The sequence below is a fragment of the Salarias fasciatus genome, chromosome 1 (genome assembly GCF_902148845.1).
Source record: "Salarias fasciatus chromosome 1, fSalaFa1.1, whole genome shotgun sequence".
NCBI classification, from domain to species: Eukaryota; Metazoa; Chordata; class Actinopteri; order Blenniiformes; family Blenniidae; genus Salarias; species Salarias fasciatus.
In genome coordinates, this window is record NC_043745.1 from 9,251,112 (window position 1) to 9,274,720 (window position 23,609).

General features: G+C 44.4%; 1 protein-coding gene across 3 annotated transcripts in view; it reads left to right on the forward strand.

Annotated features, from left to right (window-relative positions):
* The window catches only part of ntrk3b (neurotrophic tyrosine kinase, receptor, type 3b), a 256,702-nt gene that overhangs the window by 146,858 nt on the left and 86,235 nt on the right, over positions 1 to 23,609 (forward strand). For 2 of the 3 annotated variants that reach the window (XM_030091636.1, XM_030091651.1), the window contains 2 exons: positions 315 to 364; positions 4,708 to 4,810. In XM_030091636.1, the coding sequence (XP_029947496.1) occupies positions 315 to 364; positions 4,708 to 4,810 (153 nt within the window). The remainder of the gene's footprint in view (positions 1 to 314; positions 365 to 4,707; positions 4,811 to 23,609) is intronic. The other variant, XM_030091644.1, reaches the window with a different exon arrangement.

A 23,609-nucleotide genomic window follows, 5' to 3' on the forward strand; every position in this document is an offset into this window, starting at 1 on the left:
AACCCGTGTAAATGTTCCACCATTTAACGGGATAATGGCTGCATAAACAAGTTCATACAGTGGAATAAAGCCACTGTAAATGCTTTAGAAAGAGCTTGTTCTATTGCTTCGACCGCTTTGCACTTAAAGTATATTTTTTTTCCCGAGAATGCACAGCGCGAAGGTAGAATTAAGTTTGAAAAGAAAAAAAATTATTATTATGATGCTATTATTCTTATTTACAATGAAAGAGTGTGGGAGGAAACCACAGCTATTGGAGGTTTGGTCCTCTGTGAAGCCGCTGACGCCTCTTTGTGTGCCGTTGTGTGTTGCAGTGACGCCGGCGGACAGCGATTCGGGCCGACCAGACGAAGACACGTTCGGGGTGAGTTTTCTCCGTAATGATGTTGATGAAACAGCTGCTAAAGACGCCGCCCCCGGTCTCGGCAGAGAAGCCGCCGCGCCTTTCAACGCGGGCCTAAACTGCCTTTTATTTCGTCAAAGGACCCTGGCAGGGGTGTGTGCTTTCCTCCGAGTCTCCCAGACTTGTGTGTTTGCACACTAATGATGATGGTGATGAAGCGAGCGCCGTCCTGCAGTGGGCTGTTTGAGAAGCCTTACGTAACGTGGGGGGGTGGGGGGTGGGGGTTGGTGCATTTTTCTAAAACTAATGCTGCTAATGTTTACAGCCGTACTGCAACACAGAGGTGCCATAAATAACTCGTTAAAAATCCCATCTGGCCTTTCATACCTGCCTCAGCCAAGCAATGGCCGCCGTCATAAAGATCTGAGGAACAAGGCGGGGTCAGCTCACACACATGCAAGCATCACACACACACACACACACAAAAAACACTGAATCGAACCACGGTTTTGTTTCTGTGAGGGACCAGTGCTAACCCACTTCACATTATGCGACCGAGTGATAGTGAGAACTCAGAGAAATCCAGCTTCAGTTTAGATAGTTTTAAATTGTTTTAACCTTTTGAAAATGGGCCAATTTTTTAGATTCCTGCTGCAAAAGTATAGACCCAACTCTCACAGTTCAAGGTCTGCTCGAGTCATTTTCAGTCGTTGTGGCAGAGTGCCAGGATCTGAGGTGTAGTCAGTGGGTTGATTAAGGGATGCTGCACATTTTTTTGTTTAATTCATTTGGTTGGTAATGGATTTTGTTAAATGTAAAAATGTCTTCCATATTCTGATAGCTCAGTTTAATTTGGTGCATAGACTCACTATATTCACTATATTTCATTCTATTTGTTTCAGAGCTTTCAGTTCCCTTCATTTTTAAATGAATAATTAACATTAATCACATTCTGATATCAAAATGATTTCCTCACCAGCCGCCAAGGACAGAATATTCCTAATCCACCCAAAAAATACCATTAACTGAACATTTCAAGCCTCTGTATCTCTCCATTGTCCTTCTGTTGAGAAACGGGCAAAAAAATGTGTTGCTCGAAAATAGTACACCTCCACAAGTCATTACTTTTGAACTATTATTTCCTGATGCTTGACATTTTCAGTAATTGTTAGAGAATTGTCGATGTCTCCTTTAAAAATGTGGTCTTATAAAATCAAGCTCAGAGGTGTGAGGAGGTTTTAAGGAAAAAAAAAATAGTCATATATGAACAATAAGCAACCTTTTTGGACCTAACTATGCGATCCATCCTGGATAGCTTAACCAATCCATCACAAGTTAAAGCTCAAAGGCAGTTTTTGGACAAAATAAAATAAAAGCAGAGTACTTAAAGAAAAGCAATTAGAGGCAGAAAAGCCTCCTGTCTTGGACATTTCCGATATGAAATAGATTACCCACTGCATCACATTGTGGATATGGAGCTCAGTAACATCTAAGAGTGTGTAAAACAATCTCTGTAAATGTGATCTGCCTCTAACGTTCAGTTCAGGAGTGATCCGTCACAGGCTGGACAGGCTTTGGCAGGACTGAACACCTTTAAAACTTCTCTCCATTTAGAAATGAAAGAAGAAAGAATTGAAGTCAAAATGTTTCGGGGCACTGATATAAAATATGAAATCTCCGACGTCACGTGTTTGAAGACAGAACGGAGAGGTTACGATCTCCCGTTTGGATTGTTCTGGTCAGTCCTAAAGCTGTCAGCCGGTAATATCCAGCCACAACCTTCACACAGCAGATAAAATGCAGCCTCCAGAAGGAACCTTACAGCGCAACGCGTTAAACCTGATTGAGGCTGTTTTTGGTAGTTAAAGCGATGAATAAAATCTCCTTATGGATTTAAAGCCTGCGAATAAAATTCAGGGAAATGTAAAATATGGAGCCTTTAAGAGACTTTCTTCCCCGGCAGACATATTGAAATATGGAGGCAGGAATAGCACTGATATAATTAACAACATTAATAATGGCCGCTGTCAGTGAGGTATGGCAGCTCCACTTCCTGGTGTGTGTGTGTGTGTGTGTGTGTGTGTGTGTGTGTGTGTGTGTGTGTGTGTGTGTGTGTGTGTGTGTGTGTGTGTGTGTGTGTGTGTGTGTGTGTGTGTGTGTGTGTGTGTGTGTGTGTGTGTGTGCGCTCAGCCGACTTACCTAAATAAAAGTGGACACTTGTTAGTGATATTAATTATCCCTGGGATTTTCTTTTGCCCGTCCAAGTGTTTGCTGAGAAAACAGATGTAGTAAACACAACGTAAAACTTCATCGTTCACGTCAAAGTGTCACCACGGCTTCACCTTCCAGCAAACGCAGGATAACAGCCAGGAAGAGCCTTGAACGTTCTCTGAACGACCTGGTGAAGCACCCTCAGGTTTTTATGTACACTGCAGCCTGAAAGCATCGTCTTCACACACTGGTCTTACTAATTTAGGCCCCATTTACACAAAGTTTTCAAATAAAAATGTCAACCTTTTGAAAACTGTTGAAACCCTCCAACTCTGTCACCTTGCAATGAAAAATGCAGCTTTTTTGAATTGCTACTACCGCACATGTAGCTCACGGTCGAAATGAATAGTTCTTCTGCACACACACGAGTATGGACAATAACAGTGTTTGCTGTCTTGCTTTGTCTGCTGTATTTTAGATATTCTTTGTCAATCCTGTAAATGGAGCTTTGATTAAGCATGACTGCACACCTTTATACCCTGATAGGTAAAGACTCATAAAAAAACACAGTGAAACGCATTTTTTACCCTTAAAAAAAGTACTGATAAAATGAGTAAGAACATGCTGTATTTGGTAAACTGCATCCTATTTTAATCCTATTTCTATTGATACGTTTTAGATTCTGAAAAAGAGCATTATTTTTGACATTCACAAATTCCATGAAATAATTTTTAATAGCTCCAAAATGTAATGAAAACCTATTAGTTTAGAAATGAAAAGTAATGTCATTTGTACTTTTCTGGAAATATATGAGAGTCCACCAAAAACATTGAAGACCACAACAATGCCAACAATCCCCGACTAAATTCAGAGTTAACTGCTTTAATATCGGTAAAACAAACTTCTGGTTTGCGATTGAGTTGCTCCACAAGCTTTGTTGCACATGTAACAAAACACTGAGTTGTTGCCTGCAGATCACTGCTGCTTTACTGTCCTGTGATGTTTAAATTACTGTGTTTCATTATCTTTATGAACGACAGCAAATAGCAATTGTGACCTGGATTCAGCACTACAGAAGATGAATGTCAGACATTTTACAGACAGCATCACATAGGTTTTGTATGAATATATAACGAGAAGCACTTTATGAAGTCAAGACTGACAAATACTGCCACTAAAGCTTCCGACTGGCTGGGAATATTTTGTCCAAGAGCGCCGTTGTGTTCACGTCAGTAAACAACAGTAAAACCTTCCTGACTGTTTTATTCGACCATTTAGGACTTTATTTCCCTTTTTACTTGCGTATTTCAGAAATGATCTTTCATGATGCTCATGTGTAAAAACTCAACACCGAACTCGTCCTCGGAAAAACCCTGGAGGTGTTTTGTTGATCTCTCTGTGCTGAATGACCCTAAAACACGACTGAAATGCAGCGCCGTGATGAAACACCCCCAAAAACTTTGTGATTCATACTTTTTCTCCTATCAAAGCTGGTGTTTCTGGCTGTGTTCGTGCACGAAGCAGAAAACAAGCTCAGCCTAAAAGACACTCATGCTTTTTTTTTTCCTGCTGGAGCAAGCCTAATTATAAGAATATGTATGTCCTCTAATGAGGATCATCGCACACACCGATGAACATCCATCCATCTTCCATTGATTTAGTGGTTGAAGCTTTCACATCTGCAGGTATTTATATTTAAAGGCACGAGCGAGCGCATGCAAAAAACCTGGACTCGAACCGGAGGGCCTCTGACTGTGAGAGACAGCGTTAACCACTACACCGCAGTGCAGCCCAGTTATAAACAAACACTATGGAAAGCTGCGAGACGTTCAGTATTTCCTCTGGCAGTTTTTGTCAGGAAAAAAAGAGGATTTTCCAAAGCAGTCACAGTAACTTAGAGTCACATCATACAGTTAGTGTGGCTGTTAGATGAGAATCATATTTAAATTACATTCTGTCAGCCCGAATACATCACAAACCAGACAGGTGTTAGACTCTTTCCTGCGCCGCCGTCTGTGAGCGGGTATTTGTGACAATCCGGTGGCACAAACTGTGATTTCCTGTGTTTAAGGTGATCAGAAATCTGGAAGGGATTACGATGGCAGCGCGCTCCTCTGATCAGGACTCTGACACAGCATTTCGTCTCTCCCCAGGTTTCCATCGCCGTGGGTTTGGCGGGCTTCGCTTGCGTCCTCCTCCTCGTCCTTTTTGTTCTCATCAACAAATACGGCCGCCGCTCCAAATTCGGTATGAAAGGTAAGTCTACACAGATAGTCAGACAGGCAGATAGGCAGCGAGACAGATTTTTTTTTTTTTTTTTTTGTTTGGTTATTTTTTCGTTTCCCGTCTTTCTGCCAGTTGCATCACTGCGCTGGAGCCATTCCCCCGGCTAATCTCCCCTTCAAAACCTTTGTTCTCTTGAAAATGTACATGAGCAGCTACAGTAGGAGTCCTAGTTTTTTAGTGCGTGTTTACCGAACCACTGCTGCACTTTAGTCACATCCTCCAGAGGACTCATTTGGAAAAAATAATGTTGTTCTTCCCCCGTTGGACGCGACGATTAATGTTCTCGGTGGCTGTTCTGCGCTGCTGTGCGCTGCACGTAGCCTACCCCCGCCTGCTGGACAGGGGCACTTCTGCAACCACGTGCACGGATATAGACCAACAGATCAATGCTAAAAGATGCAAACGCTCCATGCGCACACTGTGTCTGGGCCGCAGAGCCATCCTGAATCAATCAGTGCTGTCGATCACGCTGAGGAATGGAATGGGATTAATGTGGCTTTTGTGCGCGCCGAGCTTTCATCCTGGGTCAGCTCCAGGTTTGGGTCTGTCTCTTGGCGCCGCGGAACGAGGCAGAAATGCTGATCCGTGGGAGGAGAGAGCGGCGCGGGAGGGCGAGGGGAGGCTGGGATGTAAACTGCAGGTCTGGACCAGGTGGCAGCGTTCTCACTTTATGTTCCTCTCCTCTGTGTGTGTGTGTGTGTGTGTGTGTGTGTGTGTGTGTGTGTGTGTGTGTGTGTGTGTGTCTGTGTGCGTGTGTGTGTAATCCCAACACGTTCACACCGTGTGACCCACACCTCAAACCATGCATGTTCTTCATTACACATTGTCGGCGTGCTGTAAAGTAGCATTAGCCGCTGCCACCTTTTAATTAGCTACTTTACAGGATTAGAGTTCGTTACTTACCTCGGTAAAGAACCCTCCGCCGTAATTATTTAGGGGGGTAGCAATTATTGCATTGGCCTAAAGCTGGCTCTAATCAAGGATGAGTCTTCTAGTTAATGAGGCTTTACAGACCTGTTTGTAATATCATAGGAATTTCCAGCGGCGCTGGCAAATGGCTTCCAAACGCAGAAACAAAAGTCACATCAGTCACCGGCTCTGATGACCGAATCCGTCAGGATTTCACTGCAGGTCGTTGGATCACTTGGTGTGTGTGAGACGATGCTTTAGTTGTTCATTTACGCCTCCATTATGCACCTTAATCCAATGAATATCAATAAGTTTCATTCAGTACGACCCCAGGTCAGAGGACTGGCAGTGCGCGTGTCTGATTCCTGTCTCATTTAAGACATTACAGATTTTCATCTGTTGGATGTTTTTATGTTTCAGTCTTGATAAAATGGAAGTTGAAGTTTTTGTAAGCTGGAAAAATCATGACTGACTTCAGGATTTTCTGGATTTTCGTTTGAGGTCAACTATTCTGTCTACAAATCGGTGAAGCTGGTGTTCGACCTTTTTTACACGACCTTGCTGCTTTCACGAAGGTTGTAAAATACATTCGCAGATGTAATAATGTGACATTACCTTGCACAATTCCAATGCACTGAATTAACTATGTTTCCATTCATGCTTTGCAAATTCCTGCAAAAATGTCTTTTAAAAAGTACAAAGATTCACAAAGTTTATGTGACTATTTCAGTTATTGTAATCAGCTGACAGTGAAGTAGCTCTGTTACTTCGGCATCAACATAATTTATTTCAGTGTTTTGTTTTTTGTTTTTTTATCCATCATATCATCACATATTGCATGTTCACCAAATATCGTGAATCCCTTCTACGTATGACTTAATGAACAACGTATAGAGTATATATTAACAGTACAGATAAGGATTTGCACTGTGAAACTCCTGATTAAATAGTCAATATGTTCATTCACGCTTTGTTGGTTTCTGCTCTTGGAAGACCTCTGCATACTGGAGTCTGGCTAATGGCGAATGCTCACACACTAAATGAACAACAGCGACACTCCTGGGTTTATGACTCCAACGGGGCGAGAAAAATATGGTCACCTAAATATTCAATGGATTTTTCTCACATTACTGTAAAGCATTGCCAGACATTATGCAAGCTGGAGAAACTAATGGCATGCCAACTACTAACAAACATTTTGAAAGTGCTATGCATTGTCTGTGCACTGATTTCAGCATGTTTATTCATTTATTTATTTATTTATTTTATTACATTCCCAAGTACTTTCCTGTAGTGTCTTCTTTTTGATCTTGAATTCTCACTAACAATAAGAAAATTTAAATTTACAAATGATTCAGACCGAAGTGATGAAAAGCTCCACTAGTTACAGCATCTGGAGAGAGAGAAAAATAAGACTTTATGTAAACATAACAGGTTCCGATTAAAATTCACTTTACAGCAGAAAATGAGTTGGTAATGTGATTCACAGTGTCTGCAGCAACTTAGAAATTGTATAAATCTGTGAGAAAGAACACTGCCTTCCTCTTCCACTGGTTGTTAAATCAAAGGCGAGGTTTCGTACTGCTGGCAGCGCTGCGAGCTGAGCATGAGGTCCGATTGATGGTCCGAACCCCTTGAGCTGCTGGAGTCAACGCCTTGCCAAAAGGGTGGTTTCTTCTTGTGAGGAAGAAGAAGCAATAAAGAGTATTTATCTCCTCAACAGTGAGGTGTAACAATGTGTTGGACACTACAAAGCTTGAATCTATTTAAACAAACCCCAGTTGTTCACCGGTTTGCCCAAGAGACCTTCAGCATCCTCTGTTGACAAATTGGAAGAGCGTTGTGTCTCCAGTCAGAGCAAATCGAGCTCAAATTGAGGTAAGACTGAGTTTGACGAAAGGCTGTAATAGCTCTGTAACAGCGCGGGAGAAAGAGCCACTTAGAAGCTTCAGTAAATCAGCGGGTGGAGCTGCAGGCGCAGCAGCTCCTTACATAAACATTTGAGTTTGGTGGAGCGTGTTGCAGCCGGTAACGAAGCTCCAAAGCTGTCTGTGTGTTGCCATGACGCTCAACATCAAATCCTCCTGTCATGATTACTAAACAGGCGCGCCGCTCTCAGGTAGCAGTGTGCGCAGCCGGACCGCCGGCGCGCGAGGCGGCCGGCTCCGAATGGAGACGCTGCTGTCTGAACTGTCGCCGAGAGTGACTGAAGGCATAAAAGACTTAAAGAGAAGTGGACGCTTTCGGGACCTCATGCTGCTCTGTACAAAGGCCTGATTTGTGTCCAATATGTGTGTGTGTGTGTGTGTTCCTCCTCCCACTCTTGTTCTGGAGAATCAGCTGGAAGGCTCGAAGAAGTCATTACCTTTGGATGGAGCCATAATGGATTTTCGCTCCACTAAATCACTGTGGCTCTTTTGGTTGTTGGAGTTTGATCACCGACCGTTTCTGGCCATCCAATAAAAACTCAGCTTTTTTTTTTTTTTTTCTATCTGTTTTTGTGTGTGTGTGTGTGCGTGTGTGTGTGTGTGTGTTGCTTTGCTGGCATTTCAAGGCCCACTGCCAGCTCCATCCTCTGGCTGCTCTGCATCACAGCTCAGACTGATACACTGCTGCTGACTTTATATGGTTGTAATTGTGGTTTTATGAAAGATAGTTTACGTGCGTGTGTGCGAGTGCGTGTGTATTTTCTACTCCCACTACACAGAACCTGTTGCTCCGATCAATATGTTGTCAACTTACCTTCTCGCCTAACACATCTTGCAGCCTAAGCATCCAGCTCATCTTTCCAATCGTGATTCACACCAGTGGGCTTTAAAGTGTCTTTCACACAGATTTTTGTGTCAGCAGGGAATCAATAATGCTTCTTGAGAAAAAGACACTCAGCATGTTAGTAATAACTATTGCAGCTCCCCTGTCATCTTTTCTTATCTTCTGTTGGAAAATTACCCATCACCCCTCGCTGCCGTAAGTGCTGCTGATATGCAACAAAATGTATATCATCTTGTCACCTTCCCCATCGACGCTGGAGAAAATAACTTGAAGCAGGAGTCCGAGTGTGTGGACAGTCTGCTGACAGCAGGCTGAGTTTCTCTGCAACTGTTTCCCAACGCAAAGCCGAGACTAGAGGCTTCCTCCGTTATGCTAAAGTCCATAACAACGATGAACAATCACCAAGGCGGCACCAAAAATGGGATTTCTGATAAATGCACGCCTTTACTTAGATGATGTTAGTGTGTTAAAGCTTTGAGATATGCTCTTCTAAATAATAATAATGCTCTTTCTCTTCGTCTCTTCGTCCCAATTTATACTAGTTATGACTGGACAGCAAGGATCCATATTGCATCAGAACAAATTTCATCCAGTTTTTTGTGACTTCCATTTTGCATTTCATTGTGCCGCTTCAATCAGTAAAAACAATAGGAGTACAGAGTACAAACTGCATCAAAGGATGCAACAGATATCAGATCCGAAACCTCGGACAAGCAGGACCTCGACAACTAATATGTTTTAGAATTTGAAAAGATATGAGGGACTCCAGATATAAATTAGCACTTGGCATGAGATAAAATGTGTGACAGAAGCGTCGGGGCAGTGTAATGTCATTGAAGCTCTGAGAGATTGGCTCGTTTGAGAAGTCAGGCTTTCACTAATTCACCAATGACACCACAGCGACTGTACAGTGTCTGAAATATCCCAAACATGTAAAAAAATAGAATAAAATCAAACAGATCAGCACTGACGGACTTGTGCTCTGTAATTAGAGTGTGGCTTTAGCGCTCGTGGCACAGAAGGATAGTCAAGACTGGGAAGTCAGATTCATTCCAGATCCAATTAATCATGTCTGTCATGAGTGAAGTTAACAAGTTTGCACATTTGAAGTTGCGGTGTTTATTTTTTTTTTTTTTTTTTTTTTTTTTTTTCCCTTGTCCTGTTCGGTAGCTGGGGCGTGCAATATTGTATGATTGTAGCCTTTTACTATCCGAACAGATTTTAATATTAGCAGCAGGATGAGACTGAGTCTCCTCCTGCTGCTGCCTTTATTTAAAGCTGGCATCCGGCATGGCTACCGGACAGGACCGGGACGGAAACGCTCAGAGAGCAGGGACAGAAAGAGAGAAAGATAAAGAGAGGGAGAGCGGAGGGGGGGGGGGGGGAGGGGGGGAGGGGGGGGGGGGAGGGGGGGAGGGGGGGGGGGGGGGGCGGCACAACCTATGTACAAAGTCACAATACAAAACAGTGTTGTCGACGCACCACACGCAACCTAGAACAATCCCAAACCCCCAATCTAGACAACACCAAACAGAGCCGACAACCAACACAGAAAATTACAGAACCATACATACATTTTTTTTTTTTTTTTTTTTTTTTCCCCCCTTTTTTTCCAAACCATATTAGTGAACAGACCAGGCCACAAAAATAAAAAGGAGGTGTAGGGGAGGAGGGAAATGCAAGGACACCACAACCGTATTTTTTTTTTTTTTTTTTTTTTGAATATAGCTAGTCGTAACTAGTAGTAAACTAGGGGCGTGCATCAAGAGAGGTCTGCTACAGATCACCATTAGTCTAACCACCACAAGAAGACAAGGTAACCCAGTATGTAAAGAGTGATTAAAGATCAACGTGATCATGTGAATATGATGGTGACAGTGATGGTGATAGTGATCATGCATATATGACCTCTGACCTCTGAGAAGGCCAGAAGCAGGCCAGAGAGGCCCTCAGAGCCCAGACAGCCGGCGGACATCACAGAGCCCGGATCCAAGCCGCCCCCCCAGGCAGACGCCCACGCTCCAGTCCAGAAACGGGGCAGAGGAAAGCCCCGGCCGGGGACCCCGGCAGTCCCGGGGCCCGGGCCCCGCGGAGCCATGACCGGCAGGAGCCGGTCCACCCCGGCGCCGGACGCCCGGGGCGGGCAGGGCCGAGAGCCCAAGGCCCAAGAGCCCAGGAGCCAACCCCCCACCCAGGCGAAGGGCTATGACCCACCCGGGAGAACCAGCCCACACGGGCGGCTACCCACCCCGGGCCAGTACACCCCCCAGCGCTCCGGCCACGCACCCCGAGATCCAGGGCATCACCCCCCCCCCCACCCACCCCACCCCACTCCACCCCCCCCCCCCCCCCCCCCCCCCCCCCCAACCCACCCCACCCCACCCCACCCCCCACCCCACGACCCCCACCCGGAACCCACCCCCCCCCCCGTCCCCCACCCGGCCCACCCCTCCCACCCCCTGTCCTCTCCCGCCTCACTCCCCCCCCGCCCCAACCCAACACTCATACCCACTCACTCATACTGACACACACACATGCACACACGCACACACACAACCACTCATCCCTAAACCAAACGCACACACACACACACACTCACATTCCAACACACTCACACCCTCTCACGCACACGCACACGCTAACAAGCACGCGCACGCACACGCACATACACACACACACACACACACACACACACACACACACACACACACACACACACACACAGACACACACACACACACACACACACACACACACACGCACAGTCTTGTATTTCTATCCTTGTGGGGACCGTCCATTGACTCCCATTCATGTCTAGCCCCTAACCCTGACCCTTACCCTAACCCTAACCCACACCACAACAAAGCCTAACCCTAAAGAAATGTTTTTGCACTTTTACTTTTTTCAGTAACAACAACATGGTCAAGAAAACACTGTTTCTCCTACTTAGGACCGGAAAAAGGTCCCCACAAGGCACGTCGTTTCACGTTTTGCTATCCTTGTGGGGACATTTGGCCCCAACAAGGATAGAAATACGAGAACGCACGCACACACACACACACACACACACACACACACACACACACACACAGTCCATCCTACCCCAAACACACTCACATTCCCGCGTCATCCAACTGTCACATCCTGTGGGAGACACCCCCGGAAGGCAAGGGAACACCGAACCCCACATCCAGAACCCCCCGCCACCCACAACTGCCGCCCCCACCCCCCCACCCCCCCCGCCGCAGACAGGTATGCACCCCCCTGAGCCAGCAGCCCCCAAACCACAGCCGCTCCAAACCCCCGGCCTGTGGGGAAAACAACAGCCCCCCCCGCCCCACCCCCCACCAGAAGGAACCTGGAAACGGGGGCGCAGAAGACCCCATTGCCCTCCCTCCCTCCCCTCCGTCTCTTGGGTGTTGATGGGAGTATAAGTTTGCACATTTGAAGTTGCGGTGTTTAAAGGAAGCCATGCTGCTTTTTTACAATAGGTCAGGGGTGTCAGACTCATTTTGACTCCAGTTTTAACACATCGAGAAGTTCACATTTAATGAACCGTCCTTTTGCCACGCATGAGAAACGTGAAATGTGAATAAAACACGTTGCAAGTTCAACAGTATTCTGCATCAGGTGAGTGAGGGTACACACAGAGTTTTTTTTTTTTTTTTTTCCCCCTTTGGCACAGAAGTTGTGGAGCGTCAGGATGAGTCGGTGAACACATCACTCACAGCAGAGCTACACATTATGGTCAGTAACATCATACAGTAACCTGCGTTAGCACGGACAGCTGTTTACCTGACAGTTTGGTAGAAATCCTGCAACTTCAGCATCTGATTAAATTCATTTACTCGCCAACAGCTGCCTCAAGCGGAAGAAAACAATGTTAGAGATTATTTTGTTTCCTCCTCTCAAAGTCAAACATGGTTTTCTTGCCTGTAACAGGTGCACATGGTGATAACAGTCGCCTGCAAAGAGCTTCAGCTTTACAATTTTCAGCTTTTAATTGAGTTTTTAGAATTAGTTATTGCAAATCAGTTGTAAAGGAGGATTAAAATCTTAAACTTTAACATGTTTGTGATACCTGAAATGCTCCTGTTGCTCCGACTGTGCAGTAAGTCAATGTTCTGAGCTCCTCCTGAGAGTGCCGCCATGCTGGGCGAGTCAACGCCACATTGTGCTGCATTCTGGGTAAATCTGGGGCTCATCCACAATGTTTGCTGGCAGCTGCTGTGTGTTTACATAAGGAGCAGATGATACAGGCACTATTTCTGGCTACATTTCACTACACTCGGGTTTTGGACTGAAAACGTACAGTGAGCAAACAAACATGTCAGGAGGAAGTGACAAACGACAGAAGAAAGGAGGCAGAGAGACGCTGCTCCTCATCAGGCCTGCAGAGATTAATGCTTCTGCAACCCAGCGAAACGCTCGCTGTGTGCTGCGGCCACGTTATGAACCTGCTGTTTTTCATTAAATGCCTGCTTTTGTTATCAGTTGTTTCCACGTTGATCAGCCAAACATTTCAAACACTTTTCCAGTGAAATATCCGTCACATCCACCGCCAGCAGATTTTACAGCAGCAGTTTGGCTCAAACGCCATCCGGCTCTGAGTTTTACATCTGCCATTTTGACATTTTATCTACCGATTTGCTTTGACATTTGAATGTCCCCTCTCAGAGATTAATAAAGTATTTCTTATGTTGGAGTGGTAGTCGCACAGTTGTGGCTCACAGGTTTATATGAAGCTGGAAATATGCTCAGATTATTGCACTTCGGTTTACTCAATGCCCCCGCCCCCCCCGGAACAAAGAAAAAAAGAAAAGATTCTTTTAATCTATACATCTGTCACCACAGTGCCGATGCTAACAGCATGATGTGAAGACCTACTGGATTTCCAGTTCAGGAATAATCGAGCGTGTGAGAGGTTCACCCATGAGACAAGAAAAACCAATGAGTGACAGTCAGGTTTTGATGTGAAACAGATTCAAACCTCAGATTTTAAATAATCAACAAGTTTGGTTTATGCTGAAGCTCCTGTGAGGCTCAGACCCTCCAGGAATGCATCCTGAAACCTCACAGAGATTCCTAACGCTCTGCTTAACAGCGTGCGTGAAGGTCTTCACCCTTTTCAACCACAAACAGATTGAACGAGAGAGAAAAATCACACTTTTCCCCCATTAAACCAAAGCTCCTAATGTTTGAGGCAGGAGCTGTGAAACGCAGCGGGGAGACAGCCGTCAGTCACAGCTGTCAGTCACTGCAATCATGACGCGCTGGCCCCAGCCTCCAGCCGTGGTGAGAACCCTGCGGCACGCTTCCTCAAACAAGCAGCGGCGGCGGTGTGAACGTGGACCCGGCGTCGGAATGTCCAGTGGTGAGCGGCATTTGTCAGGAAACGCCTTTGTTGGGTTTGTAGAGGTTCTGCATTGAAAGCAGAATGTGTTGCAAATGAGGAGTGAACCGAACAAAATAGTCTTTTATTTCTAGCTAACGGGGGGAACATTTCAGTGTTGGTCATTTTCAGTAGTAATTGTTTAGTTTTGAGACAATATAGACACTGTCATCACTTTTAAATCATCATTTTATTTTTTTTTTGGCACTATTTCACTATTTTCTTCTGAGCTAAAATATGTTTGACACCCCTGCTGTTGAGGAAACATTAGAACCAGCCCACCTTTACAGCGTTTTGGTATTTATATTCTCACAAACTTCTTTAACTCGTACTCCAAGTATGAGTGTGCTGCAATTTTTTGAGGAAGTGTCTTCTGATTTCACCATATCTACTACTACTACTGACAAGAATTAACACAATCATTTGCATTCAGTTTTGGATAAAGAAGGAAGAGAAAATCCGTGACTGAAATGTGACCATGAGTCAGCAGAATAATGGACAAAAAAAAAAAAAAATCAGGTTTGGAAATGCTGTGCAGTGGATGGACCCATAACGTTCAGTCGCTGAACCTCCAGGCTGGGATTGTGTGAAGCGCCCGGCTGTGGACACTCTTCTCATTTAATCACATGTAGCCAGTCAGTTAGCACCGCTGCTCGCTTCACTGGGACTTGAACCGAGCATGCTGTGAGAGCGGGACTGTGGTGTTTTCTAGAAGATGCTGCCGAGGCCGACTCTCATTACAGCCTGATTTAACCGGCACCGACAGTTTTGAGTTGTGAGACAGACAGGTAGATGAATTACAGAAATGCCCACCAACTTGCACGCACCTGCTCCGATACGCGCACAAAAACTTAGCCGGCAGCTCGCCGCCGGCCCCTGTGATCCAGACGTGTGTGTCAGGGTGACTTACCCTCTTCTCCGCTACATTACCTGAACCAGGCCCGGGGATGATTAGCCCACACACACACCCCCCTCCACATACACACACACACACACACACACACACACACACACACACACACACAGCGGTATTTGCCGCATCACTGGCCCGCGAGGCCTCCAGTGGCAAGATTGAGCTCCTCCGACAAACAGTGAGACCTGCCCGTCCGCAGACACACAGAAACCCCGCTGACGTGTGTGTGACCACACACTGAGCACAGCTGCAGGAAAATCTCCTCTCACACTCCTTTCTCAGCTATTCTATTTTTTTTATATACTGCATCTGAAGTGCGTAAAAACCAAGAAAAGAAGTCGAACTAAAGCTCCAAAGATTATAAAATAGCCATTCAAAGTATTTTTATATTTAGTATTTCTTTAAAAAAAAAAAAAAAAAAGAGTCCTCTAAATGTTAAAAGAAAAGCAGCCATGATATTCCACTTGAATGCAAATGACTGTGTAATATGCAGCGCAGGTATCTCCTTGAGCTGATGAATGAGCCTGTGGGGTGAGAAGGCGTCTCTCATGAGCACATCCTGCAGGTCACCAGTGGCCCACTTACACCAGCTGGCAGCAGTTTAAAGCCTCTGTGTGCCATGAGTGTCGCAGCGACGGTTCGCTCCTTACATTTACATTTTACTGTGGAAAAAAAAAAAAAAAACCACTTCAAACTAAAAGGGTGGGGGCATGTTGTGGACTCCATTAAAGAGTGAAAAGACACCGGGTGAAGATGAGCAGTCACAGATCAGGGACGTCAAACACATTTCAGTTCAGGGGTCACATTCATGATGGGCCTCATTGGAGCTTCTTGCAAGCTGGTTTTGGTCCACAGGCCTTATGTTTGAAACCCCTGGTGTAAAGTCCTCACAGAGAAGCAGAAGAAAATGTTTGGGGGGGAAACTATCAAATATGAAAATACTGCAGAAAATACTCTAACCTTAATGGATTTCACAGGATTATTTTGCATCGACCAAAAGATATATCAGCAATTAACCCATGGGAGCATAAAACAAAATGATTTTTTTCCCCTTTTTTGTCTTTGCTATTAAACTTCCACCACACTCGGAAGAAGACATCCGTGTCTTGTTGAAACGACTTCTTCAAACCTTTTGAAGTTTTCACTTCGCTGTTGGTTCAAATGGAGAACTTTACTTTGCTAAACACACACACACACACACACACACACAAAGCACCTTAAACATTAAACCCATGTTTGATGCCTTGATTAATTTAGTTTGGTTGAAAGCGCCGACGTCCTTTAGTGTCATAACTAAATTAAAACCTGCTTTGTGGCACAGTCTGTTTGTTTCAGTGGCAGATCTTGTCACACAGACAATTCACAATAAAAAAAAAGGTTTGATGTGTCTCTTTCCATTTTTCCTCCAACAAATCTCAAAAATGTTATAAGTTTCCAAAAAAAGTCCTTTGAGGTCACTCTTTATCGTACAACACCAGAATGCTGTGTGTTTTATTTTGGTCACTTGTGTTATAAAGCATATATACTGTATCTTTGACCTGATTCAATTACGGTAGTTTGAGAAGAAATATTCTCAGACAAGAGTCACATAAGGCCCGTGGGTCAAAATCAGCCCAATTCTCCAGGGGTTACATGATCTATAGTGAGCAATCGTATTGTGTTATTTATTTACTTCTTAATATTATCAGATTTAGAGTCTTGACCTTGTGTGAGCAGCAGTATCGAAACGTCCTCCTCTGCACGCGTTAGCATAGACCCAGTAAAACTCAGTGGTGAATCTAATTGTGGAGATGTTTCATCCGTAAGTGGATATTTTGTCCGCTCGTCTTTCTTTTTTCCACAGTTCACAAGCCGCATGTCTTGTGCACAAACTGTGTTTACCCTTTGCTCAGTTGCCACGGCACCGTCGCCTTAATTGGCGGTAATTCATTCTTCTGAACACATGCGACAGATGGGAACTGCCAAGAAAACAGCAAAGGGCCCACCGGGAAGTACTTCAACGCCCTCCCCTCCCCCGTTTTGTTCTTTTTTTCCTGACAGTATCTCTTCCCAGAAAAGAAGGCAGTTTTTCGTTGGAAGAGTTCACCCCACTATCGCCTCTGTCATCATCTTGTGTTGTTTTTCAGCCCGTCTTTGCCTCTGATGCACGCCGCAGACCGCCGGCGCTCTTAGTTCAAACCTAAAAGGATTTCGATGCAGCCTGCAGCCTTTCAACCGCAGCATGAGCTCACATGTCCTTCCACAGCTCTTTTTGCACCTTGCATGGAAAAATGGAAAGACACACAGACACACACAAAAAAAGCCCTGTTTACTTATTTATCCAGTTTTCAAAGTTGCATGAGAGCCTTTCCATGGAGTTTTGCGGAGCTGCTCCTGGTCCCTGGATGGATGCGGAGAGCAGCGTGGCCTGGGGTTGGAGCAGTGGATGTGCCGCTCCTGGTACAAATAGGATTGCTATTTTTTGTTTTCCGTTGCTGTGGAACTCTGGGTGATGGAGCGCTAATAGCTAAAGTGCCTTGTGTCCTCTCTGTGTTTTTCTGCGGAGTCGTTCGCCGTTGGGCTGTTTGGCGCATTATGACTGCCAGTAAAAGGCCCGCAGCGCCGTCTTGTTGAATGCACTCTGACTGGGTGTTTGGAGGCTTCTTCCCCTTTTAAAGCCTCTCCTATCAATAGTTCAGAAGGGTGTCCTCGGTCTTCTGAGTTTAACAATAGCTTAATATAGCATCTTCAAAATGTCAGGATGTGGCAGAATACAGATGTAAGAGCTGGAGGAGGCTTTCTGAACTGCCGCCGCAATTTGGCTCCATCCCCGAGGGGCAGCATTCAGAAAATATCACGTTTGCCCCACTTTTTTTTTTTTTTTTTTTTTTTTTTTTTAAGTCAGAGGAAGTTACAAGGGTTGACTGTATGAAAGGCACCAGCATTTTGCTTTATGAAGAATTCAAACGCAGTTACTCTGTCAGCCATTTAGAGGGGTGATCTGTCTTCAGCGCAACAACAAAATGCATCAACAAGAATCAGAGGTGAAAAGAAGCTGCTGGGAAACATCGTGCTGCTGCACCTAAGTCGACGTTTCAGTACCATTTTCACAACTTTGTATGCTCACTTCGACAACTGAACACATTTATGTGTACTTATTTCAAAATTGGTTTGCTAGCCTGGTTTGAACCATAACACACACAAACCACTATTTCAACTGTCGTCCATCAACGCATTTTACACACCTCGTATGAAAAACGTTAGAAACCCCTAAATGACGCAATTTGACAGAACAGAGTGCAAAAAAGTTGAAGTTTCAAACCCTTAAAGATGGTGCAGGACTATGAAACTCATTTCACTTCAGTGGTCACACACAGCTTAATCTGATCACAGTCGGGTCAGCTTTGTAGAATAACCATTAAACACTGAAAACTTTGATGAGTGCATCCTAAAAATGTTGTTTTTTAATGAAGAATTTAAATATCAGTCTTCCAGTCTCTCTTTGTCTTTAACATCGCTGTAGCGAGCGTTCACTCTTGCTTTGCTGCGGGCTGTGATGTTATCCTCTGCACTGTTTGGGCTTCTATGTGGCATTATTACCTCTAACCTTACAAAAATTAGCAACAACAGTTACTTTTATGATTAAAATAACAAGCATTACCTCCCTTTTGAAGGCTGATTGACTGCCCAGATGGAGAAGATCCATTTTATTGAATAAAGTAATGCAACAATGCTTTGAAAATGTTTAAGAGTGAAACTGATTAACCAAAGACTATCATTAAAGATACCAAGTAGAGATCTCTCTCTTCGAGTGACAGAATGTATTTTCACTGTTTTCTCATAAGATGGGAACTTTTGAAAAAAAGATTTTCTATGGAATATGTTCAAAAACATGGATAGTGTTGAAGAAAGAGCTTATCAATTTGAATCAATGTGCCAAATCACTGAGCCCCAGCCCAACATGCTCAGAACAAGCCTGAGGAAACTGCAGTTCAGCGTTGCTTCTCTTCCACATTGAGTCGGGGCAGTGGGGGTTAGTTTGGGCGTCTGCTCAGGATGCTTCCTCGTACTCATCCAACTGGAGTATTACCAGGCACGGCCAACTGGATCAAAAACCCCCCTAGAGTTGATATCTTTCAGTTTTGCCCGGGCGAACTGAGACCGGGTCCCCCAGATGAGATGAGAAAAGATCCCGGGGTTAGTGGCTTTCTTTTCTTTCCATTATGCTCCTGCAAACCCTTGCGGATTAGGTGGAAATAAAAGATTGATGATCTACAAAAATATACCAAGATACTGTTTTTCTATATGTTTCACAAATAGCTTTTGTTGCTCTATTTTAGAGCTGAAACAGCTCCACACACATGACTGCATTTGCAATCTGCCGTCCTCAACATGCATCAGCCTCTGACTTGATGATTTTAGAGGGACTGCATGGGGCATTGGTGCAGCCGCAGTTCCCATTACGATGACAGATGGAAGTGGAAGTAGTCCCTGCTAACCTGCTGGGAATTGCTCATATAAATAGAAAAATATTTCTCTTTTCTCTTGATTTAAAACACGTTGCTTTAAAATGACTACATAGAGTGCAAATAGCAATCTGTTACAGCGCAGAGGAAATGGAACCAGGAGCAGATACAAGTTTTCAAGGCGCCAATTTGTTTCCAAAAAGTTCAGCGTCGGTAGTTGTCCAGAACATTTTCAAAAACAATATAGAAGAAGTTATTTTTACAGCAGTTTAAAAGGGAAGATGCTACCCTTTGATGGGATTTGTTGCTCACGCTCCAGTGTCTCAACCTGGTAATGCATCTTGGTAAAAACAGCAACGTTGTTGAAAACATTGTTGGCATTGTCCATCAATATTTGCATTGCTGCATGAATGAAGACTGTGTGTACTTGTGCCACTGGGAACAATGCCTGCAAATTCACTCCAGAAAGCACAGCATACATCAACACGCTTGTTTCAAGCTCATTTGCTAATTAGCATTATTCATGTAAAAACCTCAGATTTTCACACTTTCTGTTTTGAAGCCCTCTTTCACGCCACATTTCTTAATATCATCCAAAACACCACACCCACAGTCTTTTCTCAGCCTCTTGCTGTCGGCCATGTTTTCCTCTGAGAATCTGACCCTTGCTTGAAATCACATCATCATCAGCGAGTTTTTTTTTTCTCTTCCAAAAAGAGTTTTGATCGGCCTTGCGCTGTAAAGTAATCATGGAGGCATTTATTTCTGCCTTGAACTTTAATTCAACCTCCCAACTATACAGTACATTGTTTATCCTAGAGGACTCTCGCTAATGATTATTGCGCTGGTTTTTTTTCCCCCTTCGGTTTACACGGAGGCCTTGAAACAGACTCACGCGGTATAGCTGCTGATGAGTTTCTTCCACGTTAATGAACATTAGGGGACTGGATCTCTGGGAGTCGAGCTTGGACAGCACTTTCCACGTCTCGTAATACAAAACTGACTGTTCCCCGTCGGCTCCACCGTGTCAGCAGGAGGTGTTTTCTCGGCGCCGCTCTTATTATTATCATCAAACAAGTCAGGTTACAGACAGGTTGGGGATAAAATTGGAGAGTACTTCCTCGGGCTGCTGTGAGCCATAGCAACAGCTCCGCTACCGTTCTCACGTCTTGAGAGACGACGTACTACACAAGACCATGGCACCATTAAACCAATAAGTACTGTTTAGCCATAAACCTTTAACCCTTTGTCTCCTGTTTAGATCTTCTCCACAAACCAGGCAATGCTGTTGCTAATTATACTGCATGGGAAGCTGAAAGGCTGCTTGCAGTGTCTTTCCCTTTTTATCCCCATAATTTCCAGCAGTGGTGAAGAGGAGCAGGCTGTAAGGTATTTTTCTTAATCCCCTTGCTATAACCACTACCTAATTCAGTGTGAATTTTAGCCACCGGCCCAGGAAACGGCTCAGATTATGTAACGGCCAAATGTAGGCTGCCGCACGCTCACTCCTACGCTGGACAGGATTGTGGATCTTTCACACTGACAAATATAAAACAGCAGCTCCCGCACTGAAATTAATTCCTCTGCTACGGTAATGATGGTGTGACAGTGTGCTTGACAATGACAGCATTCTCTCTATATAAAACTATATCTACACACAGGAGAAGGCACATTTACTACAGAGTACCCCCATGCAACTGGAGACTGAATGTTGCTCTGGATTTATAGTGACAGCACTCCTCTGTGTGTCTACATGCGTGTTATTTAAGGGTGAATTCAAAGACCGTAGGAATGATCACAATGTGTTTTTGTGACTCCCTCATGAGGGAGTCGTAGGTTATCGACAAGCTGAAAGTAAATGTAACGACTTGTAGTGAGCAGTGGTGGGCACAGCTAACCAAAAATTTTTAATTTTAAAGAGACAACAGCTTGTAAAATTTAAATTCTATAATTGAATAAAGACTGTCTTTCTGTATCGATTAATTCTAATAACTGAAATATGAATTTGACACCTTGCTAAAATAAGGGTCATTCAGTCAGTCAGTCTGTGGAATTCTATGGAAGGGGACATGAAGAAAATTGTTCCACTGTGTCACAATCCTGCAAGTGGTATCTTTTTCAATGGAACTTGGGCAGTTATCACGGATTTCAAGATCTCATCTCCCAAACACCCCACCCCAGCAGCTGATTGACCAAACGCCGCTCCGATGGTGGGCTGGGCCAGCTGGCGTATTTTCTTTGCAGGTGGCTGCGACGACTGGCTGCTGCTCGTGCTACTGCCACTGCTAGAAGATTGCCTGTGTTTACCACGGAAGAGCCGGCCTTGAGCGTCTCCTCAAAGTGGGTGGAATGCACTGGGTGGTTCCTCTTAACCTGTGGCTTCAAGTTGTAGAGGCTTGACTCATGTCCCTTGATGGTGGTCTCCTTGGGCTGGCACAAGACATACTGGAAGAACAAGACATTGGCGTTTCTCTCATCCACTGACTTAAAGACAAAGAAGTCCTTCAGGTGGGGCCACGGATTCCGAGGCTTGTCCTGGTGGACCCGGCCCTCAGTCTGAGCAGCCTCTGCCTCAGCCGCTGCAGGCTCTGCAACAGGCCTAACATCCTCAGGCAGAACGTCTTCACTTTCCATTACAAAAACTTGTAGCAATGACTTGTAGACTGTGTCTATGGACTCTGACGAGTTAGCACTCAGGACTCCACTGACGAGCCGGCGCGTCAAATGCACACATGTGACATTTGTTGACGTCGCGCCATGACGCACACATGTACGCGAGTCATTCAAATATCCCCAGAATCTTGAGTTCCGAGGCTTTCTAACAGTTTTTGAATCGTTTCAATCGGACAAACGGATCAGGAGTTATATGCATTACAAAATCCATGTTCTTTCTAAACAATTTTCGGCGTTTTTTAACCGCAGAGAAGAGACTTTTCATTACTTTGCACAGTAACGGAAGCACTACGAGAGGCGTTCAAGTACCCTCGGAAACTAGAGTCAGCCTACATTGCCTCCCAGAGCTACCACTATGCTAATGTGTAAATTTAGCGGAAGTTAAGTAGTCCGGTAATGTTTTTCAAAGTTAGCTGGACAGCTAATCCGCTAATGAAAATGTTAGCTTCGCTAATTAGCGGTTAGCTGATTAGCGGACTGCGCCCACCACTGGTAGTGAGTCATAATAGTTCAACTTGTAATATGCTTTATTCTTCAGTATTCTAGAATGTATTATAGAATGATCCACAAACTGAAGTATGCAATGCTCATGTATTTGTGCATTGAGGTTTGTCCTTACAATAAACAGTGCTCTTTCTCTTGCCCCTGATTTACTCCAGCCGTGATTTGTAAGTGATTATGCATCAACAATGTTTTCAAGTAAATGAAGCTTCTTTTTTTTGACATGAATACAACTTCCCAACGAGACACCTGTACAAACGTCTTGATGAGACATCTGTAGATACCCTTGAAAGACATCTGGTTCCCCCTGAGGATGTCTTGTGGGAATGCAGAGATAACGCCGTATCGACCTGTTTATGCTGCAAGTCTCTGAAAATACAGCTTTTTAAAACTGCTGTCAAGGTGGAACTTTTGAAAACGCTCCAACTCTGTCTCAGTGTAAACAGCTGAAATGCAGCCACTGTGCATGCACATGATAGTTCTTCTGCACATGCGTGAGTAGACTGCGTTGGAGTTAAAATCGTGCCCAAACCTCTCAAATACACAAAACATGTTGAATAGATTTCAGACAATCAGGACCATCGTTTCTCCCAAAAAAAAAAAAATGTTATTCAAGACGCTGACCGAAGCCACTGACTTGCTGCCTTTGACTTGGAATCTCACAGATAGAGAAACTCTACTTTGGGGGACCAAATTTAACAAGATGAGCAGCCATAATGAACTCTTAAATTGAATTGACAGCGCCACCTGCTGCTTCGGAGTGAGAAGTACAGGGCATTTCTTAGAACATTTACTGGCATGGGTGTAGAGTCGGAGTTGTAGAATGTACTTGAAGACATTTGTTTCTGACACATGATGTATTTGTTTGACAGGTATGTTTCTTATTTGGAAAACAAAATGCGTTAGTGTGTGAATGATGTTCTGTATTAGTAAACCACAGTGAGTGTGTTTGTGAACCGTTGGGTGTAAGTGAAGCATGTCTTGTGTGTTTGTGAGGCTTTGGCGTAATTGTAACTCCATACGTTGCCATTAGGAACAATGACAGATCCAGAATGTCATGACTCCCGGTCCAAGATCTCCTAGGATTTTAATAGTTTAATCACCCAGAACAGAAATCCAACTTGGCTGTCTGTCCATAGAATCGTCCTTGTTCTCGCTATTGTT